General features: G+C 44.2%; 1 protein-coding gene across 1 annotated transcript in view; it reads left to right on the top strand.

The window, feature by feature from the left end:
- Nucleotides 1–19,412, top strand: part of zcchc24 (zinc finger, CCHC domain containing 24) — a 74,028-nt gene continuing 54,616 nt past the window's right edge. Inside the window, exons 1-2 of the mRNA XM_083774374.1 lie at nt 1–600; nt 7,024–7,224. Coding sequence (XP_083630500.1) covers nt 340–600; nt 7,024–7,224 — 462 coding nt within the window. The 5' untranslated portion in view covers nt 1–339. The remainder of the gene's footprint in view (nt 601–7,023; nt 7,225–19,412) is intronic.

The raw sequence follows: 19,412 nt of genomic DNA, 5'->3' as shown, positions 1-19,412 counted from the left end.
CACCGTCCCAATTGCATATGCAATGAGTGAGTCTCTCGCTGCTCCGCTGCAATAAAGGCAGATAACGGACCATGGGTGAGGGTGAAACGTTTTTTTTATATACTGTATATACTGACATGTTAGAGCAATGACTTTTGCGTAACGGTATTTTAACTGGGGACTACTAGGTTCCCAGCTCTCCGAGGAACGATAGGGTCTTTACGGGAACACAAAAGCAGTGATTTCCAACGGCCGGGGGGTAAACCAACGGGAAGAGGGGGGGGGAAAGAACGGCACAAAATCGGCGGACTTCCAGGAATCTGTGGCGGATCAGGCCACTTCTCTTAGCCCGCTGGAAAGATGAGCTTGTTGTCTGCCATAGACACGAGTGCCTCGGTGTACCAGCCCGCACATCAGCTCCTCAACTGGGTCTATCTGTCCCTGCAAGACACCCACCAGACGAGCGCGTTTGACGCCTTCAGACCCGAGCCTAACTCTTCCCAGACCCAGCAGCAGCAGCAGCACCCGGAGCTCAACTTCAGCAAGACTCCCGCAGCTGACCTGAGCTCCTCTCTGAACTCAAACTATCTCAACAACTTCTTCCAGCTTCAGCGGAACGAGGTGAAGTATAGTGTGAAAAGGACTTGCAGTCTTGCAGAGTCAGACAGCTATAGTGCATGGCTGTGTATAGTAGTTAGTTTATGGGGGGAGTTTTAGATTCGGATCTTTGCTTGTTGTATGTGTTGCATGATGTGCACCGTGTGTCGAATCGGGTGCTTGTTCTGAGACTGAGAGAGATGTTTTACACTAACTGTGTACTACAACAACATAGGCTATTCAGGTAAAGCTACACATAACCGCCATGATATTTATGTGGAAAAGGAAGTATCCATCATGTCCAGAATGTAGCCAATGCATAGCCTATAGCCCTATACTGGTCCACCTGCAATAAGTATTAATTCTGTCTGGAGATTATAGTTTAGAACATTTTGTATTTGGACAGTTCTCATTCTCAAACATTATAGCCTATCATACATTAAAGGCTAATTTCCATAATTAATTAATTTTTAAACAGCCTCATAAAGACAGTTTGTAATACATGTCTCTGTTTTGATAGAGCTGTTTCCATTCTGTTACTGTACTTGGCTTGGTGGGTTTTTTTAGGCCTTTTGCCTTTATGTACAGACAGGAAGACAGGAAGCAGGGAGAGAGATATGGGGGGAAGACACAGCTATAAATTCGTCGGGATCGGGACTCGAACCCGCGACACACTGTCATGCAGCTGGACCGTTAAGCCGGCCCAGGCCAGGCTTGGTGGTTCTAAACTGATGACAAACTGTTACTTACTGCATAGACAGTAATCTCTGGGTCCAGACTTGAGCGTGCCACACGTACTGTAGGAGCGTGACGCCGCGCGTCTGTCTGTCTGTCTGTCTGTCTGTCTGTCTGTCTGTCTGTCTGTAATATGCAATATGCTTTGTATAATGAGAGAGAGACAGTATTTTGAGACTGTGAGGGAGTTTGGCTGCTGCCTACGTATATACCTCTCCCCAGTATATGAAACAGTCTTGCTGACATATACACTTTCAGAGATTCTTCTTCAAATAGAGCTTCGCTTGAGCAAACACAACCAGCGCTTGTTTGCATACGTTCTATTTTCATTTGCTACGTTTAATTTTAGAGACAAATATGCCAATAATGTATGCGAGGGAAGTAGGGGAACAAACCTGACACTCACAGGATCAGGCCTCTATACACTGTGTGTGCAGTGCTGTGAACACATGGTTATCCTCCCCAGCATGCAAGGGAATCAGAGAAATATAGTGTGTGAAATAGCAGCTTCTTGATTAAACGGCTAATTGTCTAACTTGATTTTATGTGTGCCTGTGTTTAACCCATTTAGGCCTGACGTCGAAATAAAAAAAACTTTTTACGATTTTTCAAAAATAGCAAACCTACAAGCTCGTAGCTGCAATTTTTCAATAGCTAAAGTATAACATAATGCTTAGTTAAAACACCAAAAGGGTTTCCTGCCCAGAATGGGTTAATTAAACTGTTAGCTATTGTTTAAGACAGTGATTCTCAGAGACTCAATATCATGGACCCCCTGCTTTGGATAATGCATTATTTTGTGTTAACTCACTGTTAACTGCATTAACTGTTTTTAAATCCCAACCTAAACTGTAAAATCCTCAGTGTTCGTTTAACTCTGAGAGTGTACAGATGGAGCCAGATAATGGACCCATACATACACTCAAGTTACAGAACCGTAAAAGAGGACCCATTTGGTGGTCCGCGGACCCGGCGTTGACAACCAGTGGTTTAGGAGCAGTGACATTATTCAACATTTCTGTCTAGTGTACTTTCATTACGCGAGGTAATTATAGAGGCCTTTCAAAGTGTTTTCTAACATGAAAGAGTCTCGTGTTAGAAGTTGGTTATACGTACATTAAGGGTCATTGTGTGTAATGCCATACGATCCTCTGCAGTCTAAAGTGATTCAGACCAAAAGAACACACATTCAACATTCTGGAAACAGTTGGGGATTATTTTTTTCCTTTTCTTTCTTTTTCTTCTGCAACCTAAGATCAAGGGCAAGTAAAATAAACCACTTGTGGTGATTTGATCATGGGAGATGAGTAATGTGCTGTTGTACTTGCTATTGAAGATCATGCAGCAAATCTGTTCAAAGAAAAAGAATATATGAATGAAAGTGTTTCATGTGAACCTCTCCGAGAAGATGAGTTAAGAATATGATTTGTACAGTTCCCTCAAATGTTATGCATTTCCATTATTTAGACAGAATTGCAAAAAGATGGCATTCACCACCACCACCACCACCAGCGCCAGCAGTTTGCCTTTTATGATTTAACTCTTTCTTCACTCTGTCCCAGAACAATGCTTTCACTACAAGTGTGTGTGGTTGTGCTTCACAGATTGTCAAAGAATAATCACGGTTTGTAGTTTGTGTGATGAGGCAATGTGTTTCACAATTTACAGTGTATATACTGTATATTTTTTATATACTTTAGTGGTTCTCAACATGGGGCCCAGGGACCCCCAGGGGTCTTTGAGGGGGTTCCAGCCAGGGGGGCCTCAGCAAAATGAGTAGATATAGCATCAAAATCAATTTAACCACTTGAACCCTAGTTTAAACGTAATTTATATAATTCAAAATATCAAATCCAACATGTTGTGAGCTTGTATGTATTTCTCTAAACATTTGGTAAAATTGTGTGGGGAATAAATGAACACCAATCCGGGCCCTGGAACAAAATCTTTTCGGATGGCGGTCCGCTGCCCGAATAGATATAAATTTGGGATGACAAATTGACATGAAAATGTTTGTGAGCCAATGCTCTGAACAGCCAAGCAGTGACACCTTCAAGGTGACACGCACCCATCATTTAAAGACAACGAGTGTGTTTACCCCCTGGGGTTGCGACACCTCTCATCTCTGGAACTCAGACAGATGAGAATCTCATCTCTCTGAGCTCCAGAGATGAGAGGTACGTGTCGCACACTCTCATCATCAGATGGCCTGGATACAGGGTTTCCACACCTGAGCCGACAGCCGCGGACGTTTTCTCTGTCGTCCAGCTTCTTTTCTTTTTTTTTAGACAGCTGGTGGATGGAAAAGAAGCTCCACCCACGCGGCAGGTTGCCGCGACGGCCAGATTCCCGGAAACGCTCTCCTCCGCGGCAGTCAGCCGCGGAGGTGGAGCTTAATTTCCATCCACCAGCTGTCTAAAAACCCGGAAAGGAAACTGGGAGACAGCAGAAAACGTCCGCGGCTCTCTGGTATATGTGGCTACAGCTATATGAGGTCTACTCTGGACCAGTTTGGTTCTCAGTTTGTCAGCACGCGTGCACGCACGCACTTGTGAGGACGTCAACATATTAGGGCGGCGATTTTATGAATGCCATTTTTACTTGTAGAGTTTTTGCAGATCAACAGGCTGGCAATCAGCTTGTAGATCGGCTATTTTCCGGTGCACGACATGGCGCACAACTAAGTATAGGCATAATTCCAACCCTAAACCCAACCTCTAAAATGTCTAACCTCTAACCACAAGCTGATATTTGTAATTGTAAACATATCTCTAAAAATATTTGTTTTAACCATAAATCAAATGGTTTTCTTGTGAGGACCTTCTACTATACTTGCAGGGACACCCAACAAGTATAGTAACACACACACACACACACACACACACACACACACACACACACACACACACACACACACACACACACACACACACACACACACACACACACACACACACACACAAAATAAATAAACATGCTCACATACTATTTGCAGATGTGTGTACATGTTTCCTTTGGGTGGACGCTATAGGTGGTCTCGGTCTCATAATGTACATAATGACAAGGCTTATAAATGAACAATGTTTAATTTCTTCTTCAGATTTGTATGCGTATTTTAGAGGAGAAGAAAAAACAACACTCCACTAAACACATCTCCACAGAGGGGTGGCGAAGCATAGCACAATATCACTGCACTGCACGAGCCAAGACGTGGAATTAATGGCATATGGAAAGCATCACAAACAAAAGAGCAGTAATATTTGATTTAGCCTAGGCAGATCCAATAAATGAACATGAGTCTTGGAGCTGGAACACGTTAGGAAAAGAAACCTCGCAGCCTGGTTAGATAAAGGCTTGGACAGTGTGCGGCCAGGTTGCCAAAGAGCAAACTTTCTGTGCTATGCAACAGTAGAAATAGCAATAACATTGCTTCCCGAATCACGACTATCACCTAGGGAGAGCCGTTACTGTCACCCATAGACAGACATCAGCTGTAAATTGTGTCTTTTCTTTAGCGACGTACATTTTTATTTAACAGCATTTTTATTTGACAACATTTTTATTTGACACTACTGGCAAAGATTTAACGTGGTGTGTGTGATGGCTATAGTTTTCTAAAGTATATTCCACCATCCGTCATAACATGTTTAATTAAGTAGTGGGTCGTGTAAAGATTTATAGATTAATTCACGTGTCACATTAGTCACTCAAGTCCTTTATACAGTATGTTTATATGAATATGAATGACGAGGTAAAAAAGAAGCCACATTCTTGCCATTCTGTTTTTCATATCCCTTCTGAGGGCATCTTGTATGAATCCGTTTGGGCCGATGGCACGCAACACTGCTTTAGTGCAACTCAGGGCAGACTACACAGCAGTGGTTCTCAAAGTGTGGTCCGTCCGGGGCCCCCGTCCGTCCGAGGGTCCTTTGTGGGGATTCCAGGGGGTCCGGCACTAAATAGTTATAGTTCGGATATTCGAAAACCAAATGGACCAATGGACCGTGGCCTATTGAAGAGGCCTTCAAACATTTTCATGCCAAGGACCTTTGCCATGAAATGATTTCATGCCAGACAGGGACCGCCGTATGCGTTGCTGACATTTTCAAGATTATTCCAAAATTGTTGAGATTACTCCACATTTTTCAAAAACATACATTTTGAACAGCTGACATATGAAATAGGGTTAAAGAGGTTGAACTGATTTTATTGATACATTTAGCTGGGGACCGCCTGAATCCCCATCAAGGGCCCCATGGGGTGCCCTGACCTCACTTTGAGTGATTCCTTGAAATTAAAACAAGGGACAATATCGGTGGTTCCCAAACTTTTCAGCTCAAGTTTTTTCCCCGGGACCCAAACTAGTGAAAATAGCAGATCTACAAGCTCACAACGTGTCGCTTCGCTCTTATTGGTTTTTCTAATTCATGGAATTCCTTAGATTTTTCTTTTATTTCTTCATGAAATTATTGGAAAATAGTTTTTGAAATAGTAGGCCTAATAATTAAACACAAAATGTGGGAAACAAAAATAAATAAAGGCACCCACAAAAGTGTCCGCGTCCCACAAATGGGTCCCGACCCAGTGTTTGGTAAACCAGTGGACTATAGTGTACAAACACCCGTGGCTATAGCAGGACCTCCTGTGTGGTGGTGGTGGTGGTGGTGGTGGGGGAGTGCTGATACTCAACAGGCTGGTGAAGAAGAAGCCATGCCTCTCTTCGTGCGTGCGTGCGTGCGTGCGTGTGTGCGTGCGTGTGTGGTGAGTGGTGACTCATCCTTCTGTAAAGTCCTGTGTCTCTCTCTGTGGACATGCTCAGTACTTTTCCAGCTCATAAGCACATCTGGGCCTCGCGCCAGATGTTCTGCATTTAATGAGAGGAATGATCTTCTTTTTTTTTGTTTCTGTTTCTTTCTTCTCTTCTTCCTTTTTTCTACGAGAGAGAAAATAGGACAGAGAGCACACACGGCGAAAAGGGTGGTTTTTAAACTATAATGATGTCTCAAACACTGGACCAGAAATACAACGATGATGTTGTGTAACCGGGTGTGACGTTATCGTGAAGCTCAGTGGGGCTGTCAACTATAGGGCTGTCACCATTGCACATTTTACTTGACGGTTAATTGTCACGCAAATAACTGCAATTTAATTGTGTTTTTGGCGTTGAACATGGGAACATGTGAATGAATGACAATTAATTCCATTCCGTTTGGCTTTTAGGCTCCATAAACAAAAGGCACAACAGGGCAGATATGACACATAACTTTATACTTTATGATATGAATGGAGGAAACAAACAGCCAATCTACAAGCAAAAAGCATTTTGAGCGTCTAGATCGGCTTGTAGATTCAATGTGGACACGGTTATGACGATTATGCAAATATGATTGCGATTGGATGATAATGAAATAATTGTGACAGGCCTACTGTCAACGGTCAACAAATGATTACATTTTTCATCCTGAATTAAGCTCAGAGTGATAGTTGCCAGTGTGCTGTTTGTATAAGACTCAAATCTACTGAACAGACAGAAACATTGCATCTCCATAATATATCAACCTCTTTCTTTTTTTCTTCTTCTTCTTCGCGTAAAAAACTTTGTAATTCAAGAGTCAGTGTCATACAAAACACATTATATTAACATACATTACAATACATTAAGACCTGAGGCCGATTTTAAATGGATTTTTGTCGTGTCTTCTTCCCATGCAGGCGTTAAACAACAATGTGTACAAGAATGTGTCGCCGTACGGCTCGCTCAACAACATCGTGGACGGCCTCAACTCCCTGACGGACCACTTCTCGGACCTCTCCCTCTCCTCGGAGCCGCGGAAGCCCAGCAAGAGACCCCCGCCCAACTACCTGTGCCACCTGTGCTTCAACAAGGGCCACTACATCAAAGACTGCCCCCAGGTGAGTGAGACCACCGTCCCCAATTAAGTCACCGTATTATAATGCAGTGGTTTCTCAAGCATTTTCCATGTCAAAATAGCCGCTTCGAAAGCCGATTATCTGTATATGTTCTTATCGAGACCATTATCTGTATGTTCTGGCGCGTTGTCCGACTACTATAACCCTATTACTTATTTTTATAATTTTTATCCCACGATTTTGCAACAAATGTTTTCACCCAGTGTCAATTATCTAATGTAATCCTGGGCGCTACACTTCCTCTGCCAACCTGAGGAGGGCAGCGGACTGACCTCATGCTCCCTTCTATGCATGAGGAGTCCAAGCTGCTTCTTTTCACCTGACAGGGGAGAGTTTCCCCGGCGCGTGGAAGGAACACGTTATTCCGACCAGTTCTTCTCCATCAGGCGCCCCGGCTGGCCAGGGGGAGGTAGTTCAGACTGAGACCAGGATTACTTACTGCATGTTTTTACCTACCCTAGGGGACACGAGGAGAACATGCAAACTCCACACAGACAGACTAATCCTAACCCTAACAGCCTTAACCACCCACGTAAGTAAACATAAAGCAAAGTTGTTGTATAGCACAGTTTCGCGCTGTAGTGTCGCATCGGCGTCAGTAATTCCTAGTCTCCTATACTCGTGGTAGGCAGTAGGCTATATGTAGGAAATGTCCATATACTGGCTCCATTGCATGCTCTTGATAAGAACATAGTGATTATCATTTCAAAACATTCGAAGCGGGTGGTCAAAAGGACCCCCAATTCCAAATTAATATTGATTTGGCCATGGACCCCCAACTGAAAAAGATGCTGGGGCCCCCCTGGAACCCCCTCAAGAACCCTTGTGGGTCTTTGAGACCTGGAGAACCACTGACATGATATACTGTATACTTAGTCTGTGTGTACTTATAGAACACATGCTGGGTGTTAATTTAAGCATTGAGTTGAGAGTACTTACTGTACGCTCTCAGAGTCAAATGAACACTTCCTGTGTGTACAGTCACATAACCAAACACATTGGTGTTATTAGTACCATGGAATGGAAATTACATAATTATTCAGTGTCATCATATCTGCTTTGTGTCATACAAGAGACTATGATGCTAGCTACTCATTCCCTCTCTCTCTCTCTCTCTCTGTCTGGTCTGACCTACTTGTTAAACAGGCAGGCCTCTGTCTTCTGTAGTCGTGCAGTGTGTGTGTGTGTGTGTGTGTGTGTGTGTGTGTGTGCGCGTGCGAGAGCGTGTGTGTGCATGTGCGTGTGTAATGTGTATACAAGGATGCATATGTTCATGTACAGTATATACTGTACATACAGTGTGTGTGTGTGTGTGTGTGTGTGTGTGTGTGCATGCGTGCGTGTGTGTGTGTGTGTATTAATTAGGCTCCTGCATCCCGGATGTTCACTTAAATAAGCATCACATTGGAGAATGTTGTACCTGTTGCAGCTGTATGTACTCTAATTTCATTGACTTCAAGAGTAAGAGATGATATTTCTTTAACTGTCTGTCACCCCTTTTCAACCATTATCTTCATAACATTGCTCCTCAGTAATGCTCATTATAAAGATGTCACCATTTCTGTTAATCGGTTACACACAGATATTCCGATTACTAACCCTGTCCCTACTCGGAAGCCACATCGTCGGCGTGGCGGTTCGTCGGAATGCCACTCCGTTCTCAGTCAATTCAGTCTGGCCCCTTTTCCACTGGGGTTGAACCGGTTCCGTCCCCCGTCCCCCCCCCTCCCGTCTAATTTTGGTTCAGATCTCTAAAAGTTGGTTCGGAGCTGGAACCAAAAAAGGACTTCTTCTTGCCCTGAAGAGGGAATCAAAGTGAGCGTGTCACAATTCAGGTTGGAAGATACAGATTCAAATTCTAGAACGAAAGTTATTTTGGCGGAAAAGGGGCGTCTGTGTCTCAGAGGAGGCCGTTGGACCGTTCAGGAACCTGCCTACTAGTGACATCATCATCGGTAGGCAGGTTTGGTCATTTCAAACAAGATGAAAAAAACAAAAACAACTAACTGTCCAGAAAGAGAAAGGCAGTACAGTACAGTACAGTACAGTACAGTACAGTACAGTACAGTACAGTACAGTACAGTACAGTACAGTACAGTACAGTACAGTACAGTACAGTACAGCACAGCACAGCACAGCACGGATAGTTAGCTTGGAATCACCCATCGATGATGTTGATAGCTCACCAATGAGACACGGTGTGTAAATGGAAGTGATGCCATCTTATGATGAGCATTAGTGACGACTGACGACCAACATCAGATGAAGATAAGGTTGAAAATGACCTAAGTTCTCCTTTAACCGCGGCGCTCCAGCTGCGAGCTCCAGCTGTGGATCACGTGCGTCCCCGATGATGATCAAGGAATGTGTACAAGTCATGTACCAGCGGTCTGCTCTCTAAAAAGCTTCCAGTGCTACTGACATACAGTACATTGGGAACATTGATTGATTGATTGAAATACAGTTTGCAGAATTACAGTACATTTCAAGCACAACTCAATACAAAGACTGTTAACTGTGAGTGGACGACCCAATAAAGCATTACACATGTTTACAAGAGGGTCCACCTTGTTCAAATCATCAAAACATTTAGACATACAAATAGACACTTCTGTATAGCAAAAACAGGAATTCATCATAAAGGAGGTAAAAAGGGAGGTTCAGGTTTTACAGGGGCCCGTTTCGAATTGCAGCCGTCGGTAGGTGCCCTTTGAGAGTGGTTTTGAAGGAGTCAAGGGATTCACATGTCTTAATGACTGTTGGTAGGGCATTCCACATTTTGGTGGCATAGGAGCGAAAATACTTTAGTCCCTTGTTTGTGCTGGGTTAACATTAAGGAAGTATTTTAGATAGGTACATGGGTATATCTTGGTCGTGTATCGAATCTTCACAGACGTGATTTAACTGCATGCTTAGAGGATCTAGGTCTAGGTTGGTAGACAGTGGTCGTGCTTGGATCCAAATGGTAAATGGTGCATAGATTGTGCAATACATTCGCCCATTCACACACACATTCACACACACCGATGGCGGAGAAAACCATGCAAGGCACCAACCTGCACATCGGGAGCAATTTGGGGTTCAGACAGAGTCTTGCTCAAGGACACTTCGACACTAACACTGGCGGAGGCCTGGGAACCTCGCGGTTTCCACCCGGCTGTTCTACCGGGGCACTAGCTCTACCCCTGAGCCACTGCCGCCCCAAATGACAATATGTATACCTTCCACCATTGTATCTCGTATCCACCTTGTATCTCAGTGTTTCAAATGTTTTTATTTTCTTTAGTTTTTTCGTAAATGAATGTTCTACTTCATCATCTAAGAGTGTCGCACAAAAGTAGTGGCTCAGGTCCCAGGCCTTCGATGTCACCAAAGATCAAAGGGAGAGTTGTAAAAAAATAATTGCATGAATAGTGTATACCGGTATATACAAGCTAGCCACGCGGCGCATCTTTCGCGGCGCGTTGTGAGCGTTGTCACAATCTTGCGCCGCACGATAAGAATAGTGTGCACACTTGAAGAAAGTATGTAAATAATATTCCAACCACGAGTTAGTTGACTCAACTAAAAGTTGTGCAAATTCCTCTCTAATAATACAATTCCGAGTCTGGATGTAGTTATAAAACAGCCACAAACATTTCTGTAAAGGTGTGTGCCATGAGATAATGACAGGAACACTGTGTTAATGTTTGTAGTAATGGAGGCAGCAGGAGAGAAATAACATTTAGGTTTGGTGTGCGGGAGATGTTTGAGGAGGGAGCAGCGCCACAAAACGACTGCAGTGGCTCTCTCGCTCTGTGATTGACGATGTGCAAGACGTCGTTTTAATGCATACTGGTGAAGGCGGACATCGTGGTCAGGACGGAGGTCTTGATAATTATCTGATTTCACAAGAGGAACACAGTGTGTCACTTCAATTCTTGGATTCTAGCAGCGAGTTGTTTTTGTTTATGCTAGCTGGCCCCTAATGGATATACTCTCCCTCCGCTCTCCCTCTCCTCCTCTCTCCTTTTGTCCTCTCCTCTCCTCTCACTCTATTGCATGGAATGGTAACGAGGAGCAGATGTGAGATTAAAATGCTTTGCCTCCCTTCTTTATGACAGATGATGCCTGGTCTCGGGAGGTCTCTAAAAAAGGCCGGTCCACTGATGAAATATCTCCTCCCTGTGCTCCCAAAGCTCAACGTGTGGGAATTAGATCATCTATTTACTATTTGATAACTCAAAGGGGAGTTTTTGGGGTGGTAATATTATGTGTGACATGTAACTCTTGTGTGTTTTTATTATACATCTTAAGTGTTTATGTGGATTTTGACCTGACCTTGCTTTAATATGTTCAATTTAACTACTTTATTCCAGCAACAAACATTTGTTTGTAAATGTTTATCTTTGAGTTCTACACCCACTGCGTCCCGTTTAGTTTATCGGTCGTATTCTTGAACTTATGAACTCGCCATCATCTCCGGGGGGGCGACATTTTACGGCAGAGTGGGTGCAACTGCGAGCCTTTTTTTGTTTTTATTAAGACGAAACCCCCACTGGACAATGCGAGCCATGAAATCAATCTCCCTGCAGCAGAGCTGTGCGAGCATGCAGGGGCGTAACTCAAATCACACTCACTCAGGCCTCTCTCCTGGTTTATATTTCAGCTGTTCGTTAAAAGTGCCAAGCGGAAACAACGCAGAGAGCAGCGCTCCTAAAAACCGCCTCCTCCTCCTCCTACACAGTTCCAACGCCGTGTCAAACCGTTTAGAGTCAAGGAGCAGCCCTTGGACATTTTTAAATGTGTCAGAATTATTCAAAATCTTCACCAAATCTTGACTTTTCATGAACAAATTCAGAAATAGCAGATCTACAAGCACACAACATGTCGCGAATACGATGCATTGTGAACTTGTAGAATGGTTATTTTCCCCAAAGTGGTTACAGCTGGGACCCCTGGGGGTCCCAGGAGTCAGTGACTCCAGGGACCGACCAGTCGGTCGTCCATAATTCCTAAGCAAGCCTATATGTAGACATACTGTATACTGACCCTTTCAAGGTCCAAATGAACCCAACGTGTTGCTTTTGTAATAAAAAAAAGATGTATGCATTGGGGCACGGTGGCACAGTTGGTAGTGCTGTCGCCTCACAGCTAGTGGGCACTGGCGGCGTGTTCCCTCCTCCACGTCATCAGTGCCCATACCCGAGGCGGGGGTTGGCGAAAGGGCCTTTCTGTGTGGAGTTTGCATGTTCTCCCCGTGTCCCCTAGGGTAGATACCCTCACAAAAGAAAACTACCTCCCCCTGGCCAGCCGGGGCACCTGATGGAGGGGAAAGGAACTGGTCGGAATAACGTGTCCCTTCCACGCGCTACGTCCGGCCGGGGAAATTCCCCCCTGTCAGGTGAAAAGAAGCAGCTTGGACTCCTCATGCATAGAAGGAGGCATGAGGTCAGTCCGCTGCCCCCCCAGGTTGACAGAGGAAGTGTAGCGCCCAGGATTACATTAGATAATTGGCACTGGGTGAAAAAAAAAAAAAAAAACTGGGTTACAAAATCGTGGGATAAAAATTAAGAAAAAAAGAAAACAAAATATGTATTCTTTTTAACAGTCTCGTCTCCATTGTATGTGTGTGTGAGAGAGAGCGTGTCTCACTCTCCCTCTCCTGAGCGATGTTTCCAAAAACATTATCATTGGGAGACACGCTAATCCATAACAGGGAGGAATCCATTTACATGCCATGGTGAGTCTCGGCTTTCTCCAGTCCCTGGAAAGGAAATACATTTGGGGATAAGCTGGTTCCCGCTATGCGGGTCTGTCCCGTCAGTAGGTCTGGGCGGGCGAACGCTGCCAATGAAAACACCAGAGCACTCTCGGACTACACAGAGCTGTGGATTTTTGTGATCCCAGTCCAGCACGGAGTGTCACATTGTACAAAGGTATCGGCTTCAATATGTGCTTTTAGTGCATAAAGTAGCCTACCTGTTATGTTATAAGTTGTCACAGTACAGGCAGTACACAATACATATCAACCTAAGATAAAAGACCTCTTTATGCAGAAAAGTTTTTTCAGAAGTTCTCAAAATGTGTCAGTCTTTGAAAAATACAAGCTCAGCCTCATATCAGCTTGGTAGATCGGCTATTTGTGAATAGCCAAACTATAATAAAATGTGACTGAAGTTTTTAATATCCGTTTTGTGATGATAATAAATATCTACAAAGCAACTATACGTTTTTCACATAATTGTAGCAGTATAAAGTTTACAATATTTTCCGCAGATGCAGAGGAAAGTAGAAGTAAAAGAATCCCAGACTTGTGGCGTATTTGTGTAGTAAATTTGTTTACTTTCCGCCACTGTCATACATTCTGCTTTGAAGGTGAAGGGAACATTTCAGAGCCGTGTCTGTATTCTCTCGATGGTAATTGCTTTGTTTTCTCTCTTTCTTTTGGCGAGTTAATGACAATTACACTGTTGCGCTGATCTCAGTGTTTGTACATTTATTAGATTTGGCTTCGTGAGGACTTTTCCTCGCCTGTCTTTTATTTTGGAAGCACCCATGGAAAAGTGCCCCCTGCAACCTTCATCCTTGATGTGAGACACAAGATGAGAGGTTGGTTGGTCGGTCGCTGCCTGGTGACGTTGGAGAAGTGAATTCCTCTGAGGGGATCTCTCTCTCTTTCTCGTTAGTCTTGTTGTCGTTGGTCGCGGCGGAAACCTCATATGTGCCTCATATGTCCGAAAACCGTGTAACTTTCCAGGAAATGTGTAACTTTCCAGGAAATGTGTTCCAGTGGATCCACATGAAATTATGATTTAGTCACACCGCTCTTGTCAGCGCTTTTCATTGCATAAATATGTATAAAGTCCACAGACCAACGTAACCTAGCAACCTGTACTAATTTTCAGTAGTAGTTCAACGTGGTTCAAGAACAGCTAAAACAGCCACAAGGCGACACGTTGCAAACTCCTAGTTCTGCTATATTTGCAGTCGTTTACACTGTTGTGTACAACTAAGTATGAAACGGGCCAAGAATACACGTAAAAACAAAATGCATGAAATAGATACAAGGTTTATGGCCCCGACAGCGATGATACAGTATGTGAAGGCCACACAGGCCCAGCAGTAGCAGCTGCCCAAATCTCAGTGTCGGAGGGAGACAGAGGTGTTATGTAAACTGCCTTTTATTCGGAAAATGAGGTCGCTCCACCAGTTATACCCCCACGCGCTGTCACCCTTTGGCCCCCTGCCAAGATGTCTTCCACTCGCCATCACGAGTTGGTTCCGGACTGGCACAAAAATGAATGGCAATCGGTGCAATGCATTTATATAGCGCCTTTCTCCTATAGCACTTTGCCGCGTGCATGCATTGCATTCACCAATTCACAGCAGAGGAAACAATGCCTGGCAGCGACCTGCTCATCATCGGGAGCGGTTAGGGGTTCAGTAGTCTTGCTCGAGAACACTTTGACACTAACCCAGGGGGAGCCTGGGGATCGAACCTGATCCCAAGCGGCCGCTCAACCTCCCGCTGTCCCTGCTTTGATCCATCTGTCATCAACAGCCAGCTCTGCCGCTGAGATATTCACTAATCAACGTCATGCACTGATTGACATGCATTGATTGACATGTCCTTGCTATATTATATGCAGAATCCCGAATGCAGGTCTGTGGTGATTTAGGGCTGTGGTCCGAGGGGTCCCTGAGAGGCTTCCGGGGGTCCCCGGCTAAATTAGTTATATAGGATAAGGATAATGGTATCCACTTTAAGCCTATTTTGTACTTTAAATCGAATTTCGACTTGACTTTAAATAGCAGATACACAAGCTCTATTTTAGAACACTTTTTGAAAAATCTTGAAGCTTTTCAACACTAATCTTTGCCTATCGTGGCCTATCGGGGTGGTGGCTGGGTGGTGGCTGGGCACAACATGTTCTTCAGACAAGGGTCTATAATCTATATGGTTAAATACATGATGAATTTGGGGGTTCTTGACATGAAAATTATTGAGAACCACTGATTTAGGGATATCCTGTGTGTGTGTGCATGTGCGTGCGTGCCGCATGCGTGCGTGCATGCGTGACTGCGCGCGTGCGTGCGTGTGTGTAAGCTACACTCTCACCCTGACCCGTTGGTGGTTACATTACATTCTCTAAACTTGTCACCACAGGAAGAAGTGAACCACAACTTGGCAGCAACTCTCAGTCAGTCCTTCAGCCTCAGTTCCATTTCCACGAGCAACATTTGCTTCACAGAAATTTGACATTTTTAAAGGAGCAATCGTTAAAATACATCTTCTCTGTTGATCCCAACAATGTCTGAACCGCAATAAAGAAGGCGGAGCATGATATCTAGGGTCCAATCCTGGGTGAGGTAGGTCGGTTAAGGTTAGTGTTAAGGCCTATTCATAGTCCAGTTTAAGGTGATGAGGGGCACGGTGGCACAGTCTGTAGTGCTGTCGCCTCACAGCTAGAAGGTCCTGGGTTCGATTCCCGCTGGGGACGCTGGGGGCGTGTCCTCTCCTCCTCATCAGTGCCCTGACCCGAGGCGGGGTTGTCGAAAGGGCCCATATGTGTGGAGTTTGCATGTTCTCCCCGTGTCCCCTAGGGTAGGTACCCTCACAAAAAACATGCAGTAATCCTGGTCTGATGGAGGAGAAAGGAACTGGTTGGAATAACGTGTTCCTTCCACGCATTACGTCCGGCCGGGGAAACTCCCCCCTGTCAGGTGTAAAGGAGCAACTTGGACACTCATGCATGAAGGAAGCATGAGTTCCAGTCCGTTGCCTCCCCAGGTTGGCGGAGGGTGTGTAGAGCCCAGGATCACATTCGATAATTGACACAGGGGGTCCGCGGGACCCTCAGAGTTACTACAGGGCTGGGTGCCAAATCTTTGCGTGATAGGAACACCAACATCCCTATTCCGAGGAGCACTTTAGACAAAAAATAGCTTGGTGTAGAGTCTATAGTAGAGGTAAAAGGAGCAGATCAAGTACAGAGGTCACGTTTACTAAGTATTAAGGGTTTAAGTGGTAAAATGTCTCAATATATACACATTAACATTAATTCAACATACACTGATGATAGTGCCGTCAAACACGTCTATTTATGAAATATATGAAAGGGTTTAATCTGCAACACAGTTGTATACGATTGTGGGGGCTGGGGGGGGGGGGGGGGGGGTCCCTGCATGCTTCATCTCACTGACTCTCAGCTATAAGGGCCCGCTGGGGTCTGAAAGAAACACTGCAGACCCCTGGGTTACGTACACTGAGGTTAGTCGGGGTTAAATGGCTTAGGCTACACATTGCTACAGCATGTGCACACCATGCAGGGTGTGCTGTAAATACACCCGGCGGGTGCATAAAGCATGTGTCGCTATAAATAAATATCTGGGTGAACTGTACTGTATATATATATATCGATTCCGATCACCCTCAACGTTGGTGTACAAATCCGTACGGACCGACCGCAGCCCTTCGCCCTCTGTGGAGGTTGATGATGAAACATGATGATGCAAGTCGTACAGTAAGCAGTGGTGGAAAGTAACCAAGTACATGTACTTAAGTACTGTACTTAAGTACAGTTTTACTCCATTAGAATGATTTGAAAACTTTAGTTACTAGTTACTTTGTAGATTTTTATCAATTATTACAAAACATACATTAACCACTTATATATACATATACATTTTGGCCATTTGACAATAGCCGATCTACAAGCTCACAATGCGTTGTGATACGACGCATTGTGAGCTTGTAGATCTTCTATTTTCGAAAGATTATTTATACATTTGAAAACTTTAGGTAATGCTGATGTTTAACAATAATTTAACTCTGAGAGCGTAACATTAAATTCACTTTTAAGTGTATTTAATACGGCCCAGGCCGTAGCGTAACGGTCTGGGCACCGGACTGGTGATCCAGTCGCGGTGTGCCGCGGGTTCGACTCCCGGACCCGACACGGCCTTTACCGCATGTCATCCCCCCATCTCTCTCCCGTTTCCTGTCAGCCTACTGTCTGTCCCTTAAAAAAAAATCAATAAAGGCGTAAGCCGCAAAAAAATATCTTAAAAAAAAAAAAAAAAGTGTATTTAATACACTCTCAAGACAGTTAAAGATATACATGGGTTAAAGATCTAATAAGGGTCCAACTCTCCATCATTTAGCTGGGGACCACCTGGGACCGCCTCAAGGACCACTGGTGGTCCACAGACCACTGGTTGAGAACCACTGCATTAGACAATTGACACTGGGTGACAAAAATAGGATACAAAAATCGTGGAATAGAAAAGAAGAAAAAGTGGCGGAGGAAGAACTATATACTATATTGCTTAAATCTCTCTCACTAAATCTGGCAGCGCAGCGCATGAAATGTAACTGTACCTGTCTGAGACTGTCTCTCAGTGAGACGTATGTGCACTGCAGCAGATGGACAGTAGAGAGAGGAGTAGTTGTCAAGAGAGAGAGAGAGAGAGAGAGAGAGAGAGAGAGGAACCCTGCAGGCCAAGACGTGCATCACACTGACTGTTGATCAGTAACACATGAAGCCCATTGATCAGCACACAGAGTCTTCTCTATCCCTCTAGGATAATACGCCTTTTGTTCAAATACTTATCATGGCAGTGGAATGCACGTGTGTGCGCGTGTGCGTGTGCGTGTGTGTGTGTGTGTGTGTGTGTGTGTGTGTGTGTGTGTGTGTGAGAGAGACAGAGTGTGCGTGTATATATAGCCTCTGATTCCATTTTATCCCCCCCCCCCCATTCAGTTCTCCTGTAGATCTTTCCATAGTGCTGTGATACTGCCCTGTTGTAAGGGAACGGTGGCTGATAGCTCTTGTTTACACTGCATTCAGTATATCTGTAGCTGTGTGTGTGTGTGTACACCATTGACTAAATGTCCTGTGTGAGTCTTACGTGAGTCATTTTATCAAGTAGCCTAGAGGGGAACCCCACCCCCCCTTAATTGGGCACGGGAGATATTAGGCTTTTAGTCAGTGGTGTGCGGGCCGGGGTGCACGGTTAAAAATGTCTCTGGTATACAGGTTCTCGTCTGCGGGCCGGGGTGCACGGTTAAAAAGGTGGTAAACTCAGCAGCCATATCTCCATCCATTGTGACAAAAGGGAGGCCATAATGTCCCATAACAGTGTCAACACTCTTGAGCTTTGAGCTCAGCATAATGACTTACTTAACACAATGTTTGCCTTTTCTTTGTTTGTGGTGATAAACTTAACGACTTAATGCCGTCATTTACTGCTGCACCCCCCCCTGCTTTAGTATAGCGAAACATAAGCGACCGTTGTGTGTGTATATAGCCCCGGAAGAAAGTGTCGATTTAACATTATTATTCTTTATTTTTTTACCAGTTTTCAATGTGTGCATTTGACAAAGCAATAAGGATCCCAGTGCCAGGATAGGTTGGTTGGCGGTGGGTCACGCTGGGATAACCACTGGTGCAACCACTTTGTTTTAATTGCTCAGTTTATTGTTGTATTGGTGGATATGGAGGCTGGTCTAGACTGCCTTGTCAAATACACATGGCGTACGACTGCATATCAGGTTTATATCGTGGCTGTGTCGGGTGGAAAACCTTGTATGTCCTTGTATAAAACCTGCGTTCCAATGGATCCAATGTAGTCACAATCTCTTTATGTATTTACAATTTAGGCATTTGGCAGACGCTGTGGCAAACAGTGGAAATATCTATATAATGAAACTATACTATACTATAGAGTGCTATGTCTACATAAAATGCTATCTATCTACTATTGTCATTTGTTCAATATTTATAAAACCCATAAACAGAAAATCTTAAAGATTTTCAACCTGGTGTCCCTGTTTTGAGCATATAGGTAAAACAAAAAGCAAAAAACTAAAATATATGATTTTAAGAATTTTGTAAAAATATTGCAAAAAAAAGAAGCCAATCTTACAACTTAACATGTCGCCTATTATCGCGAGTTAAGTAGGCTAACACATAGGGCGTTCATTTATGAAAACAATAAAGAAATAATGAAAATGGAGATACAAGGTTTCAACGATATTGGACTGTTATGGCACATCTCTGCTGACTGTGCACTTCACAGTTGGAAAACAATTAGGCGGCGGGTCCAGTGTGGGCCGGCGCACCCTATACTTCCTGGAGTGTGCAAGCATGCAGCTCCAATAATAACCCCCCTCCCAAAAGATTGTG

The sequence above is a fragment of the Protomyctophum parallelum genome (assembly GCF_964188405.1).
Source record: "Protomyctophum parallelum genome assembly, chromosome: 10".
Classification (NCBI taxonomy): domain Eukaryota; kingdom Metazoa; phylum Chordata; class Actinopteri; order Myctophiformes; family Myctophidae; genus Protomyctophum; species Protomyctophum parallelum.
Note: the sequence above shows the minus strand (reverse complement) of the source record. Positions and strands in the feature narration are given on the sequence as shown.